Source organism: Urocampus carinirostris, chromosome 7 (genome assembly GCF_059441175.1).
Source record: "Urocampus carinirostris isolate Australia breed hairy pipefish chromosome 7, RoL_Ucar_1.0, whole genome shotgun sequence".
NCBI classification, from domain to species: Eukaryota; Metazoa; Chordata; class Actinopteri; order Syngnathiformes; family Syngnathidae; genus Urocampus; species Urocampus carinirostris.
The window spans coordinates 13,617,219-13,632,124 of record NC_142355.1 but is presented as its reverse complement, the minus strand read 5'-3'; the positions used below and the strand labels follow the sequence as shown (position 1 = coordinate 13,632,124).

Below are 14,906 nucleotides of genomic sequence, written 5' to 3'. Positions count from 1 at the left end.
CGACGTGTTATTCTTTCATTAAAATGTATTGTTTCTGTTGCTTCACAGTATGTGTTTCAAAATCAAGAACCTGAAGTTTTTCCAGCCCCTACTTGTGAGAAGCAGTGATCAGTTTGTGCAGTGAGCTGTCATTTTGCAATGAAAGGTGACAATTGTACTACATAATGTCATGATAACTATCCATCCATCCATCCATCAATCCATTATTTGCACCGCTTATCCTCAGTAGGGTTGTGGGGGTGCTAGAGCCCATCCCAGCTGTCTTCGGGCAGTGGGCAGGGGACACCCTGAACTGTTTGCCAGCCAGTTGCAGGGCACACAGAGACAGATAACTCACTCGTTGGTTCACACCTAGGGACAATTTGGACCGGCCAATTAACCTGACAATGCATGTTTTCGGAATGTGGGAGGAAACCGGAGTGCCCGGAGGAAACCCACACAGGCACAAGGAGAACATGCAAACTCCACACAGGAAAGTTCGATCTCATGACCTCAGAACTGTGCAGCACATCCGCTAACCACTGTGCTGCCCATGATAACTATATTTAAAAACAAAAAACTATGGGTCAAAAATAACACTAATTGAGTAAAGAATTGAAACAATCCCTCGCTTAAGACAGGGGCGCTCATGCTATTTCAGCATAGGAGCCACTTACTCTACAAAATGAACATGTCAAAGTGATCTACCCACCACGGGAACAGTTCTAAATATCTAATTATTATAAAATGTATTAATCTTTCAACAAATATATCCTTTTTTAATTACACAAAAATCATACAAAAATCAAGGGCAGTGTGGTATTAAAAAATAAATAGTAATTTGCACAGTTGAATGCTGAAAATATTTCTTAATGCACTCTTAAATAAATAAAATGTTTAATCAAACTTTAAGTAGATAATACAACAGTCAAAACGGCGACAGCCTGACTAAATTCAAGTCAATCTTTTGTCATTGCTTGTGTTTTTGTCCTAATGCATGAAATAATCAGTGACACTGATGCTGCACTACGCAGTGCTGAAATTATGCAAATACACACATTTTAAATTCAAATGCACAGTATACTTAAATTGTAATTTAATTAATATAGTTTTTTTTTTTTTTGCATTTGTAAGGCATATTGACAAAATGCCTCACTTTCGGATATGTAAATAATAATAATAATAATAATTTCCTTGTATTGTCATTCTGTGTAACAATGTACACAGAACGAAATGTCGATTGCACCTGACCCGTTGTAGCGAGCCGATGCAGCCGCAGCCAACAGAGGGCGCCGCCGACCACTTTTTAAGTCTTAGGAATGACTCGGCCGGGGCGCGAACCACCGACCTCCCAGTCTCAAATGGCAAAAGTGTATGAATTACAGTTAATGTGAACTCTTAATCATACAAAAATCTTAAGATCCTGAGTGAAAAAATAATAAGTTTATAAACATACATGTAATTATATTAAATTTTACATTTGAATTACAAAATGCAGAAGTCAAATGTGTTACCTCAAATATCTAAATTGATGTTCATGATGACATGCTTCATTTGACCGCTAGGTAGCAGCGTATCCCAACAAATACAAAGCAATTAATCCACTTTCCCATGATATGCCAGTACAAGCCTTGCGATCGACTGGTAGATCGCAACGGCAGTAGTGAGCGCCTCTTGCTTGGATCAACTTCATCCAACTTTCTGGGTGGTTTGTACATCGTGACCAAATCAATTGGTTTGATCAAAGGAAAATTGTAGATTTTTTTTGTCAATGTTTAAAGCAATGGATGCAATATGTGTGTGTGTGTGTGTGTGTGTGTGTGTGTGTGTGTGTGTGTGTGTGTGTGTGTGTGTGTGTGTGTGTGTGTGTGTGTTTAAAACAACCCACTTATTGGGTTTTAAACAGAAGTTCTTAGTTTTTTTCACGTTTTTAAAAAAAAACAAATTACATGTCAGGATTGTTGCAAAATGGCCAAATTCATATTTTGTGCAAGTATTTGTTTTGTACAACATGATTCAATTTCAAGGGTTAACGCAACATGACCAAGATTATATTTACCGTTCATTCCAGCCGCAGGCGCAAATTTAAGGAAGGAACTAAACATTGTTTTTGTACAAACACAGGCCTAAATAGCCATAAAAATTAACTATTTACGTCCACTTCTTGCATTAAAAAAAAACAGCGGGGAAATGCTTCAAAATCTATAAATAACATGTCTTTAACTTCCACCTTCTCTCTTCCATTTCATATCTTTATTCCTTGTCTCAAAACAACTAACGTATTTTCTGCACTATAAGGCGCACTGGATTATAGGGCGCACCCCCAAAAAATAGTTTTTGGTCCTTTATTTTCCATACAAAAGGCGCACTGGATTATAAGGCGCTACAATGGGAACGTTGACAAAACAGTCAGATAGTTCAGTCAAACTTATTACCCCCTTAACATTCCGAAAGCTTGCAAAGAAGCAAATACGTGTCGTAGACACGTGCGGATGCGGTGTCCGTACGATGTCACCAAACAAAGATTTCTCAGTTTCCATTTTATTTTTTGCTCGCAACTGTGTGGACAGCAAAGTAAGAATTTCATTGTGCAGGGAAACTGGGTTCTTTACTGTGCATATGACAATAAACACTTTGAATTGAATTTAGTTTAAAAATAGACTCATCACAGAAACATCAAGATCGTTCTAAAACAAGATACCGGGAAAATATAAATCCGCATAGCTCACCTAAGTTCTCTTGCAGCCTTCACGTTCATTAATGATACGTAACCATGGTCTTCTTACAACCGTGAGTGTAGTAAATCCAGGAGAGTAAAATATTTACAAATACAGAATATTAAAAAATGTTTTCTCTATGCCGTAGTGCAACCCAACCAATGTGTGATTCACAGTCATCTTTTTCGGCCAATTGCAGGCTTTGTTTCGCCCCTTTAGCCTATGCGAGCCTGTAAATTATAAAAAGGATCCGCCCCCTTTACCTCCGAATAACTTTAGCCAATAGTGACTGATTCAAATGATGATTGACACATTGGTTAGGAAATGAAACGCCGGTATATAAATCCCAGCATACACCGCGGACGACTTCGCCTTCGGGGGAAAATCTAGTCAGCGGCTGCTTGCTTTACTTGCAAGACTTTGCGACTTAATATTGATCCATATATAAGGCGCACTGTATTATAAGGCGCATGGTCAGCTTTTGAAAAAAATAAAGGCTTTTAGGTGCGCCTTGTAGTGCGGAAAATACGGTATTTTTTTTCTTGGACTGATTCTTGGTAAATTAAATTGAGTAAATTGATTAAATTATTTAATTAATTTTATCCAGGCTTAAAGCACACTCATATTCCATAGCTTAGGAATGAGCTGTAGTTCATGTTGACAATGTCTGTGTATTGTTTGTTGTTTGCCTTGCAACATCCATTGCAGCCTGGTCATCCTGAAAGTGGGATTACCTCATGTGCCGTCCCCTCTCAAGGTTTTTTCATTTTCTTCATGCTGAAGTTTTGAGATTTTCCTTGGCTTCATGTAGGTTTTAGATCAGGGGATGGTGTAATAATAGTCGTAGTCTGTCACTGTAGTCTTTACAGCCCTTTGAGACATCTTGTGGTTAAGGGCTATACAAATAAACATGACTTAACCTTTATTTATACAGTGTATTACTCCCTTGATTTATGTAACCCAAATATATATTTTTTTCTCTCTAGGAAACAAGCAAGTCTCCCCCTTGAGGAATTTGATCATACAAGCTGGGCAAGCGTCTGATTTATCTCATTATTTGCAAAACTATTGTTATGAAATGCTTAAATCAATGTTTTTGTACTGATTATGCTTTTTTTGCCTTTGATGAATTGCTGCAAGTATATCAAGACTCTCCTTACCAGCATGGTGCACACAGTGCATACATAGCTTTAGCACTTTAGTCTTTCTGTGAGAGGGAATTCCTACTTCTGGAAGTGACTAGAACTAACTTATAAACCAATGCACATAATTTTTTATTTTTTTTATTTTAAACAAATGTGACAATCTGAGTGTGTGCAAACAGGGTGGGAAGACATGTATTTTTACTGTCCTTTTTTAACATTTTGTGTGGGGTGTCATTGTATTTTTTCTGTTGGGGTTTTTCGTCTCATTTTTTATTTTCATTTCATTTTTCTGAAACAGAATCATTTTTTGTCTTAATATTATAAAAGGCAATTGTTCTTTGGTAAAATAGAAGATTATTTGGTGATCTGAGGAGTCAAGCCACTCTAAAATCCATTCATAAACTTGGTAGTAGAAGAAACTGTGTGAGGTATTTAACACATGTACTGATGGTGTTTAGGCCAGATATGTAGCACGGCTTCTTTTGTCTATTTTGATGTTTGTTTCAAGGACAATTACTTAACAACTTTTCAATTTCGGTTAACCAACAACATAACTGCATTTTTGCACAAACAAAAAACAGTTCTGATGACATATTTTGATATTTGTCGATTACTGGCATTCTACACTACTATGTTCAAAGTATAATGGTAACATCTCGAGCAGCAGTGTTGGTCGTGTTACTCATAAAAAATAATTAGTTACAGTTACTAGTTGCTTCATTAAAAAAGTAATTCTGTTACCCCCACCAGATTACTGACACTCAAAAGTAGTGCTTTACTTTTAAAGTAACTTGCTAGTTACAAATTACCGTACATACTCGCATTGAAGCCGACCCCTTAAAACTGCTTAAAAACGGCCTTTCCAATAACAAAATAAATAGAAAAAAACATGGACAACAACCTGAGAAAGTGGTGAACCCTTTATATTTCTTGTGCAACCCCTGGGAGCTTTGAAACAAACGGTTGGCCGAGAGACTTTATATCCATTTTGTCTCTGGGCTTCAAACAACTCGGCGATTTTCCTCTCCATTTCTGAGTACAGTCCAAGACATTTTCTTTTTTTTCACCCGTCATGACGCATCGCAAAAATAATTTTTAAATAAAAAGACCAAATCCACCACACTTTACCGTAAATTCTGTGCTCGTCGTTTGCTCCATTGATTTTTGTTCCTGTATAGGCCACGCCCCCTCCCCAATGTTGCCTACCATTCGCTACTGGTGACACACAAGCAAATACGCCCATATAAACTGACCTCCTGATTCCGGTATTTTATTTCATACTTGTAATATGGCTTGGATGTGAGTATATACGGGAGGGAGAATGTCTCTATGAGAAAAAATTCATCATACTCTGTGCTTGAGACTGTAAATATGAACACGCCCCCCATTTTCCAACGTAGATTCAGGGTTGTATGTTACATCGTGAGCGAAGGACGACGAGTTAACAATAAAAGGATATTGTAACTCGTCATCTAATAAGTAGAGGAGAAATCCTCCATGTTGTAACGACGATTGAGTTTCAATATCTTATTAATCACGTGTTACAGTTCTCGTTACTGAGAAAAATAATTATGTTTCTTTGCAATACGTTCGTTCCAACTCTGCTGAGAAGAAACAAATATATCTCACATTTGAAGCACTGCCTTTCCAAACTTCCAAATTTATTCCCGCGTTTCAATATAGATTCAATGAGGTGTTTTGAGCTTTTCATACTTAATGAAATATTTTTTTGGGGAAAAAAATTTTTTAGTTATATATTATGTATTTGATCCTTAAACGTGAACATTTGATATTTTAAAGCTTTATTGTACTTGTTGAACTCTAATACTTAAGGCAGGGCTCCAGATCGACATTGTTTGGGTGAGATTTTCCAAAGACGATTAAAAGTTCATATAATAATTAATAATTTCAGCAGAGAAGACAAACGATGTGCATTTTAAGTCATTGTTTCAGAATGTAGATGAAAATATCACATTTAACGGCCAGTCTGGAGCCCCTGACTTATGGTTAATTTCTTAAAAATGATATGAATTGTGCAATACTGTACAGAAGTGCAACATATGAATGACCATAGGATTGTAGAAAAGAGTAACTGTGAGTGGTGAAGTGAAACACACAAAAGGGAGATGCGGAGCAGAAGGAGAAGTGTTGCCTGCCCAAACTACTCAAGGCAAACTACTGTAAACCAAGGCACCAACAGACTGTAGCTGATGTACCTTTTGCTCGAAAGCAAGGATGTCAAAGTGAAGGCCCCCAAAATATCCCTTGTGAGGTTTTCTACAGTCATTATTGCGTTATACAGCAAAATACAATTTTTCACTGTGTGATAATTCTTGAAAAACAAGTGTTGTTTATGGTTAAGATATTTTTGCACTTTATTAGAATTCTATTCTAAAAAAAGATTTTAATTGAGTGAATGAAATAGATTTTTTTATTGGATGTCAATTTAGTCCTCTTTTGCTAAAATAGAAACTTTTAGCTACCAATGATAGCAGAATATTATGGGCAAGCGTCGCTGGCATCACTCTTCTCAATTAAAAAAAATAACAACAAAAAATGCACATAATGCAGCACACAATTCATTGTTTTAAGTAGTGCGAACATATTTAGCCTTAGTGGTTAGCGGATAGCTTCAGTATCTATACTGTCATTGCTTTTGAGGTTGCTAGCTGATACTAGCACAACATTAGCAACTGTCTTTGAATCACTAGCTGTATTAGCATTAGCAACCACCATTAACAACTATCATTGACATTTAGCGTAGCGCAGTTAAAATTTCGGAATACTGTATTAAAAATGCAAAGAAATCCTTTTTTTCTTTTTCTTTGTTTTTTTGGCTGTTGTCAGCCTAAACTAAGCACACATTTAGCTTATGTTAGCTGTTAGCTTAAATATTGTCTAGCATTGCTTAATAATAATAATAATAATAATAATTTCCTTGTATTGTCATTCTGTGTAACAATGTACACAGAACGAAATGTCGATTGCATCTGACCCGATGCAGCCGCAGCCAAGAGAGGGCGCCGCCGACCACTTTTTAAGTCTTAGGAATGACTCGGCCGGGGCGCGAACCCGAACCTCCCAGTCTCAAAGCGGGCGCCTTACCATCTAGGCTACTGAGCTGGTATAAAAAGGCTCATTAGCTGCGACTAGTCCATGAGAAGCTAGCATCAGCAGCTTCTTTCATTTTTATCATTGGATCGTTCTGGCCCTCAGCTTAAAGTTCAATTCTTTATGGCCTTCAGTCCATTTGACTTTGACACCCCTGTTTTAAAGTATTCTACAGCATATGCTTTTATGCCTCACATTAAAGAAAGAAAGAAAGAAAGAAAGAAAGAAAGAAAGAAAGAAAGAAAGAAAGAAAGAAAGAAAGAAAGAAAGAAAGAAAGAAAGAAAGAAAGAAAGAAAGAAAGAAAGAAAGAAAGAAAGAAAGAAAGAAAGAAAGAAAGAAAGAAAGAAAGAAAGAAAGAAAAAGAAAGATATTTCTACTTTCTACTTTGAAAATTCTAAATATCAAGATTAGCTATAACCTCATTCCCTGTTCAAGTGAGCTTTGGTGTTTAACTATGTGGAATTGCACTAAAAATACAGTTGTATATTTGAAAGTGAACTGTACATTAAGGCATCATTTTTTTCCTGTTCCTCACAACAGTATGAGTGTTTTTCAGGAGTGACTGCACACATTGAAGCTGCTGTTGTGGTCTCTATTTATCCTGTTGTGAAATCGTAATCTTTGCACTGGAAATGAACGGTTGTGTGTTAGGCTGCATGCTGCCAATTATTTGTAAATGACTGCTGCAGAGGAAAGAAAGTGGCACCCACAAAAAGCATTGTTACGCTATAAAAAAGAAAGCCAAATTAAAATGACCATCCTTTTTTATCACCCTTGTTGCATTTTTATCCTAAAAATCCACCAATTGTTTTATTAACATCATTAAAAACATGTTAGCGTTTCAATACTTTTGAAGTGTGCCATGAATAGATGCAAATGTGAATCTGTAAAATAACTTTCATAAAAAGACTAAAGTGCAATGTTACAGAGGGTCAAATAAACTCAATATGTATTTTGCCTGTGAACACATTATTCCAGGAGCATTAAATGAAAGAAGGATATTTCAATGAAACATGGTTCTGACATTTTCTTCATTTCTTTCCTCAACTTACCTTGCCCACACCTTAATGTGGGTTAAGAAGTGCTGTTTTGTCAATTACCAATATCTAGAGTTACAAAGTTTAAATTCAGTCTTCCTTATATTTTTAATGATATATTGGTACCCTTTAGACGATTACACAGACTGTAACGAGAAAATGTTCTGCATATGATCTCTTTCAAGCTCAAAGTTGTGTATCATGCTAGAATTCAATGAAATCCATGCACTAGCTGAAAATTCACTGTACCAGAGATGAATGTTCAGGAATGTAGAAAACAAAAAGTTGTTCTTAATGATATGAATACAACTCCAAAACGCTGATTCAGACTTTGAAAGACTATAATTATCTATCTATCTATCTATTTATCTATCTACCATGGTCATATCCCTCAAGTGGTATGACCGACAGCAAGACAAACACATACACAAAAACAAAGAAAAGGAAAAAGTAGCAAAAAACACAAAAAATTGACCATGGCCACCCCAAGTACCCAAACAAGTTAAGCACCTCGGCACCCAAGTTGGTTATGCTTTCATCCTTTCCAGATGACACGGGACACAAGAAATCAGCCATGTCTCTCGGGTCATGGTGACACAACGCACTCTTCTGTTCAACATCAGGGCCCAACAGCTTTCACTGGTTTACCCCTGCCGCATCATACAGGTGCCCTGCCCATCCCTTAGAACGCGTCCAAACATCCCACTATCCTTTCACAACACCTCTCCACTCATTCCTATCACCAGCAAGGATAGATAGATAATTAGATACTTTATTCATCCCCGCAGGGAAATTCACACTTCCAGCAGCATCCCTGCCCTGGAGAACAAAACAATAATAAAGCAAAAAGAATACAATACACAAATAGCCAATGTGACGTGTTAATACCCAATGTAGCGTGTTATATAGAGTATCTAGATAGTGCTACACTGAATACACACTGCAATAAAAATACAGTAATATGCAATGTGGGGGGTGTGGTTTAATGTGGGCCTTTACTCCACTGGGGGGAGTTAAAGAGCCTCATGGCATGAGGAAGAAATTATCTCCTCAGTCTGTCCGTGGTACAAGACAGTGACAGCAGTCTGTCGCTGAAGCTGCTCTTCTGTCTGGAGAAAATGCTGTGTAGTGGAAAGGGCTCTAGCTTCCACTACATTGAGACCTTCCTCCAGTGCACTCATAACACAATCGATCCACGTCAATCGCGGCCATCCTCTTGGTCTCCTTCCATTTACTTCTGCTTTGTAGATCCTCTTCAACATTCACTCCTCATCCACCCTCTCCATGTGTCCAAACCTACCGAGTACTCTCATATCCACACGCTTCCTCAGTTCCACTACTACTCTCGTTCTGTCCCTCACAATTTCATACCCAATATTGCGAGGCAAATACTATAATTAAATATGGTAAATTTTAATTTACCTTGTTATTGAATTGTTTTTATCATGGTTGCACTTATTCTATAACCTTTGTCAATGCATATGTAAGGTAGTAGGGGAGGCTCACTCAGACATGAATTGTAATGGTGCCAGCCAAGATCCCAAGATCTTTTTCTTTTTGTCCTTTTCCTCTCCTTTATTTTTGTTTTGTGTTCTATTCAAATTTCCTCTGTAGATGATTAGTAAAGAATATTCCTATATTCTGAGGAAGTGTGTCTTGTTTAAATCAAGTTGAACTTTCAAAAACAGTGAACATAATTCACCTAAAACTGTTGTGTAGCCAATCCCTCCTATCAGATTTTCTGATCGAGGTGGTGCTCTTATAAGACGAGACGAGTTTAAAAGAATAAACTTGCCTCTTCAATTTAATCGGCCAATCCATTATTTGTTCAAATGATTCATTGACCCCCCAAATTTTCTACACTTAGTTTGAACACAATTTTACACTAATATTTAATCTAAAATATGAGGTACGCGTTATAAACGAGTATGCAACATGAAAAAACAGCTTATTTGTGACTTTATATTTTGTATTTTCAGTTTGTTGGACCAGAGTGGCAAAATGTAATTTCCAGTTTACATCCAGATTCGTTTCTTTTATATTACATTATAGTTAACCTAATTAATAGTTGTAGAAGAACACGTAATGCATATGAAAATAATGAGAAGTCACAGAGACATAGGGTACCCATTTGCACAGTACAGTTATGCCCCACCCAGTGGCACAAGCAGTTCATTTGCTAGTCATCACAACCCTAAAGCCACAAACATTTGTGGAAGAAAGATTTCCTTTTAAAAGTACTGTTTACAAAACGTTCTCAAAACAGGAAAACAAAAGATCATTTTGGGTACTCTATTTTCTAGCTTTGGTCCGACATGATGAACAACTACTAAAGGCACAATTGAAAGAAGTCCTCGTGGAAAAAAATGTGGGTTTTGATATGCCAGTGGTAATAAGGATGCCACAGCTCCAGTGAAACTAAAACGTATGTATTTTTCATGGAAAATATCTTTTTATAGAACTCCAAAGCAAACTGGCTGCCAGCTAAATCACTTATTGATGTCAAACTAGTGTCAGGCTCTCAAACCTTCAAATTAAGTCAAAATGCATCGTAGACGCTGAAGAATATGGAATGTGGGCTTCATTTTAAAAGTACTAGTTAGGATGTAAGCCTGACGGACCAATAGAAGATGGTTGAAGGAAGGCTGACTCCAAGATGATATGCGTTGAAGTAATCAAGTTGGTATAAAATGAATACAGGACATACGGTTTTAAAATGCTTTCGAGCAAAGAGCATGTAAAGAACAACGCTAGTCCTTGTACAGTGTAACCTCGGTTTTTGAACGCCTCTCAGTTCGAACAAATCGGTTCTCGACCAAAAATTTCGAGAAATTCTTGCTTCACTTTTTGTTCAAAAAAATCGGAGTTCGCCGGTACGCTAGGGTGCGATGCTGAGCGGCGTTCGGGTGTAGATCGTGTAGATTGCCCCCCACCCCTCGTGAAGAACTGCTATCAATGATAACAGTTCTTCACAACAATAATAATAGCAAAATATGAAGAAGGTGTGCGAGTTTCCCTTCTTTCGAGGGAATAGAGCATGGCTTCTGCAGACCACCACAAAGGTAAGAAATCCTATTCATAATTCTTTTCTTTATCCTTTAACGGCTCACCGCTTTTTGTGGAGACCCGGGTGCTAAATGACGTGTAAACGACCTGATTTTTTAATTTTTACACGATTAGCCTGGGTTAGCTTCATGTTTACGTTCATGGTAAACATTCAGCGTGTTGGAACGGATTAAAACGATTTTACATTACTTTTAATGGGAAAAACGATTTCCGTGATCGAACAAATCGGTTTTCGAACAGGGTTCTGGAACGGATTATGGTCGAGAACCGAGGTTCCACTGTATACGTTTCTCATTTTTTGTTTCAGTAATACTACCTAATCTGCATTTAAATTATATTCAATTGTATTAACAAACATCAAATAAAATGTCTGTTATTAAATACTGCTGGATTTTGTATGTGTGTTTGAAAGTGGTTGTTATATGAAATTGTGGTTGATTGTTGTATGTATGGGAGTCCTATATGGATTTTCGTGGTTGAATTTTGTCCTTTGAGTGCTATCGTAACCAAACAGGTGTTGGTCATTACGAAGCTGTGTTGTTTGAGCCTGAGCCAGAAAAAGTTTCATCCCCGGGCAGTGGGATTATAAATAACTCCAGCTTCATTTTGTTTTTGAAGAAGGACTTCGACACCTGTTTTAACAATGGAAAGCAGGGTTACTAAACCTTGGTGAGTGCAGTGAGGTATGATCTAATAGAACTGTCTATTTTTAAATTGATATTAACGTTGTAAAAACATTGTATTCAACAAGATTAGGCATGTTACTGCAGGGTAAACATATACTAAACATTCATTCATTGATTCATTGTCTGCATCACTTATCCTCAGTAGGGTTGCGGGGGTGCTGGAGCCCATCCAGGCTATCTCCGGGCAGTGGGTTGGGGACACCCTGAACTGGTTGCCAGACAGTCACAGGGCACACAGATTACTCGCTCATTCACACCTAGGGACAATTTTGACTGGCCAATTAATTTGACATGCATGTCTTTAGAAGGTGGGAGGAAAGACACCCAAAAAGAACACGTGAAACACCATTTGAGAATAGGGCAATGCAGGACTCTGAGCAATTAAGGCTGGAACAAAGTATAATTGTTCAATCAGTGGTGGGCCATGAGGGACTGCAAGGCCTGCTCTGCTGGCCGAAAAAATATCTGAATTGTGATGTTAATTACATTTTTTCCATCAATCACTGTTAAGTAGTGATCGGTGCCAATTTTTGTGCTGTGCCTAAATAAAACCACCAATGATAACTACATTAATTACAAATCATCTGTAAGATTCTTTTCATTACTTTTTCCCTTCTTGCACTGCTGCTATACGTGTGTTTTCCTAGTTAAGCATTTCAGGATCACTTGTTGCTTGGCTCAGGAAACTGTCCAGACACTTAAAATAATTCAGTTGATTATATGATAAGAAATTGCCATTATTCTTTTTTCCTTTGAAGTGAATTTAGCCCACTTTCGCTAACATACAAACTACAGGCTACCAATGGTGCCTGGATAATACAAGCTTCTTTCATTTAATGTCCATGTAATAGGAATGCCGCGACACTACTGGGGATAAGCGATGCAGATAATGGCTGGATGGATGGTAATAAGAATGTTTATATTAAGATATCTGTCTGTTGTGCCTGCCTATTTTGAACTTTGAATTGGTGCCATCATCTCCTGGCTTCTGACATTGCAGCTTCAGTCAGCTCGTTCATGGTAAGTGTGCAAGTAGATGCATTTCTTGGACGCGCTCCGATAAACTCTCCTTTTGGGGGTTTAGATGGTATTTGGACTCACTTTGAAACAGGCCTTTTCCTTGTTTCACCATTTTCAAGCTACACTAACAAGTAGAAACAACATCTCTGGGGTTTAGCATGATGTCATTCTTCAGCACTCCTGATGACCCCCATTCGTCTTACCTAATGTGTTTCGCCCTGACATTTTTGCTAAAAGTTAAGTAAAAGCAGCTAGGCACAGTGTAAATTAAGCAAAAAACCTATCTGAACTCTTTTGGGGTGGTTAAAACATACTGAATACAGAAAATCTTCTTCTTTCAACTTTTTAAGGACACCTCAAGCAATGCTTCCCACCTTCAAAGATATATACCTGTCAACCTGTACGGTTTTGCCGTACAAAGTACGTTTTTTATGCATTTTAAGACGAGTACGACGTACAAGGAAATCTGTACAGAAAAACGCAATTTTTTCAATGATGGGTACCGTCATACACCGATTATCACAAAACGGCAAATCAATCAAGTCAAAGGAGTTCGCCGCGGAAGCCTCTATCTCGGTATCATTTTTTTCCCGTTGCAAATGAAGCGAGCAATTTGATGCTAATGTGCGCATGCGTCTGCCGCCTGAGGATTTCCCATCATGCATCATTAAAAAAAAAATGGTGTACGATTTTTTTGTATTTTGGACGGGAAAATACGACAGTTTGTACGGGCATGGAGCCATGGAGGTTGACAGGTATGAAGATATGATAAAGCAATATTTTCTTGTATATCGGAATATATGTGTTAGCTTTTCTGTAGCTTTAATTTGGTTTAATCACGAGACTATATAGCTATCTACCTTGGTCATATCCCTCAAGAGGGGTGACCGACAGCAAGACACACACATACAATAACAAAGAAAATAAAAGGGAAATAAATAGCAAAAAAAAATAAAAAAAATTTGGGACCATGGCCAACCCAATTGCCCAAACAAGTTGGGCAGCTCGGCACCCAAGTTGGTCATGCTTTCATCCCTCCAGATGAAATGGGACACCAGAAAGCGACCATGTCACTCGGGTCAGGGTGACACCACACACTCTTTTGTTCAACAGCAGGGCCCGACAGCTTTCACTGGTTTACCCCTGCCGCATCATACGGGTGCCCTGCCCATCCTTAAGAACGCGTCCACAATCCCACTATCCTTTCACAACACCTCTCCACTCCTTTCTATCACCAACAAGAGCTCTAGCTTCCATTATATTTAGACCTCTTTCCTGCAGTGCACTCAGAACACCATCCATCCACGTCAATCGCAGCCTTCCTCTTGGTCTCCTTCCATTGACTTCTGCTCTGTAGATCCTCTTCAACATTCGCTCCTCATCCATCCTCTCCATGTGTCCATACCAACCGAGTAATCTCTTATCAACACGCTTGCTCAGTTCCACGACTACTCCAGTTCTGTCTCTCACAATTTCATTTCTCAGTCTATCCAATCTTGTCACTCCTAACATAGTCCTCAAACACTTCATCTCATAAACATTCAACTTCCTTCTCAGAAGAAGGAATCACGAGACAATGAGTCATTTTTAATAATTTCAGACCCCAGCTTGAGGACATTTTTTTTATGGCCCTCTTTCCATTTGACTTTGACACCCCTGTTTTATACACGATGAGGCCACTAAGAGGCGCCATCGAGAGCATAAAGTACGCTTCCCCTTTTCGCACATCTCCCTCACGCGCCCCCGTTTGACGTCACCAACCTGCAAGTCCACGAATGAAGTAACCCAGCACTGACTGACTGACTGACTGAGCTCCTAACGGGAGGAACCGGGTGCCTGCCACTTTCTACAAACGCTCAGTCACTTTCACCCCAAGATACAAACGTAGGAAAGCTCGACGCCAATAATGCGACCAACCCTATAAGCGGAGTGGAAACGAACGGAACCGGGCGTGTTTTACAAGTGAGAAAAAAAAGAAAAGAAACCCTCTTAAAGAATACAGACTAACGGACCCAACTGATAAGCGCGGAGGCTTCTTACTACCGTTTTAAGGAGACGTGCGGAGCCGAGATTCCAATGTTCTAACAGTACCACCGACACTTCTAGCGAGAAAGAGAGAAGGTAGCTACACAAAAAGCGACGGT

At 38.3% G+C, this 14,906-nt stretch overlaps 1 protein-coding gene across 1 annotated transcript in view; it reads left to right on the top strand.

Moving 5' to 3' along the window:
- Positions 1 to 4,693, top strand: part of hsf4 (heat shock transcription factor 4) — a 29,812-nt gene extending 25,119 nt beyond the window's left edge. Inside the window, exons 13-14 of the mRNA XM_088339249.1 lie at positions 49 to 145; positions 3,683 to 4,693. Coding sequence (XP_088195375.1) covers positions 49 to 108 — 60 coding nt within the window. The 3' untranslated portion in view covers positions 109 to 145; positions 3,683 to 4,693. The remainder of the gene's footprint in view (positions 1 to 48; positions 146 to 3,682) is intronic.
- The last annotated feature ends 10,213 nt before the right edge of the window (positions 4,694 to 14,906 follow it).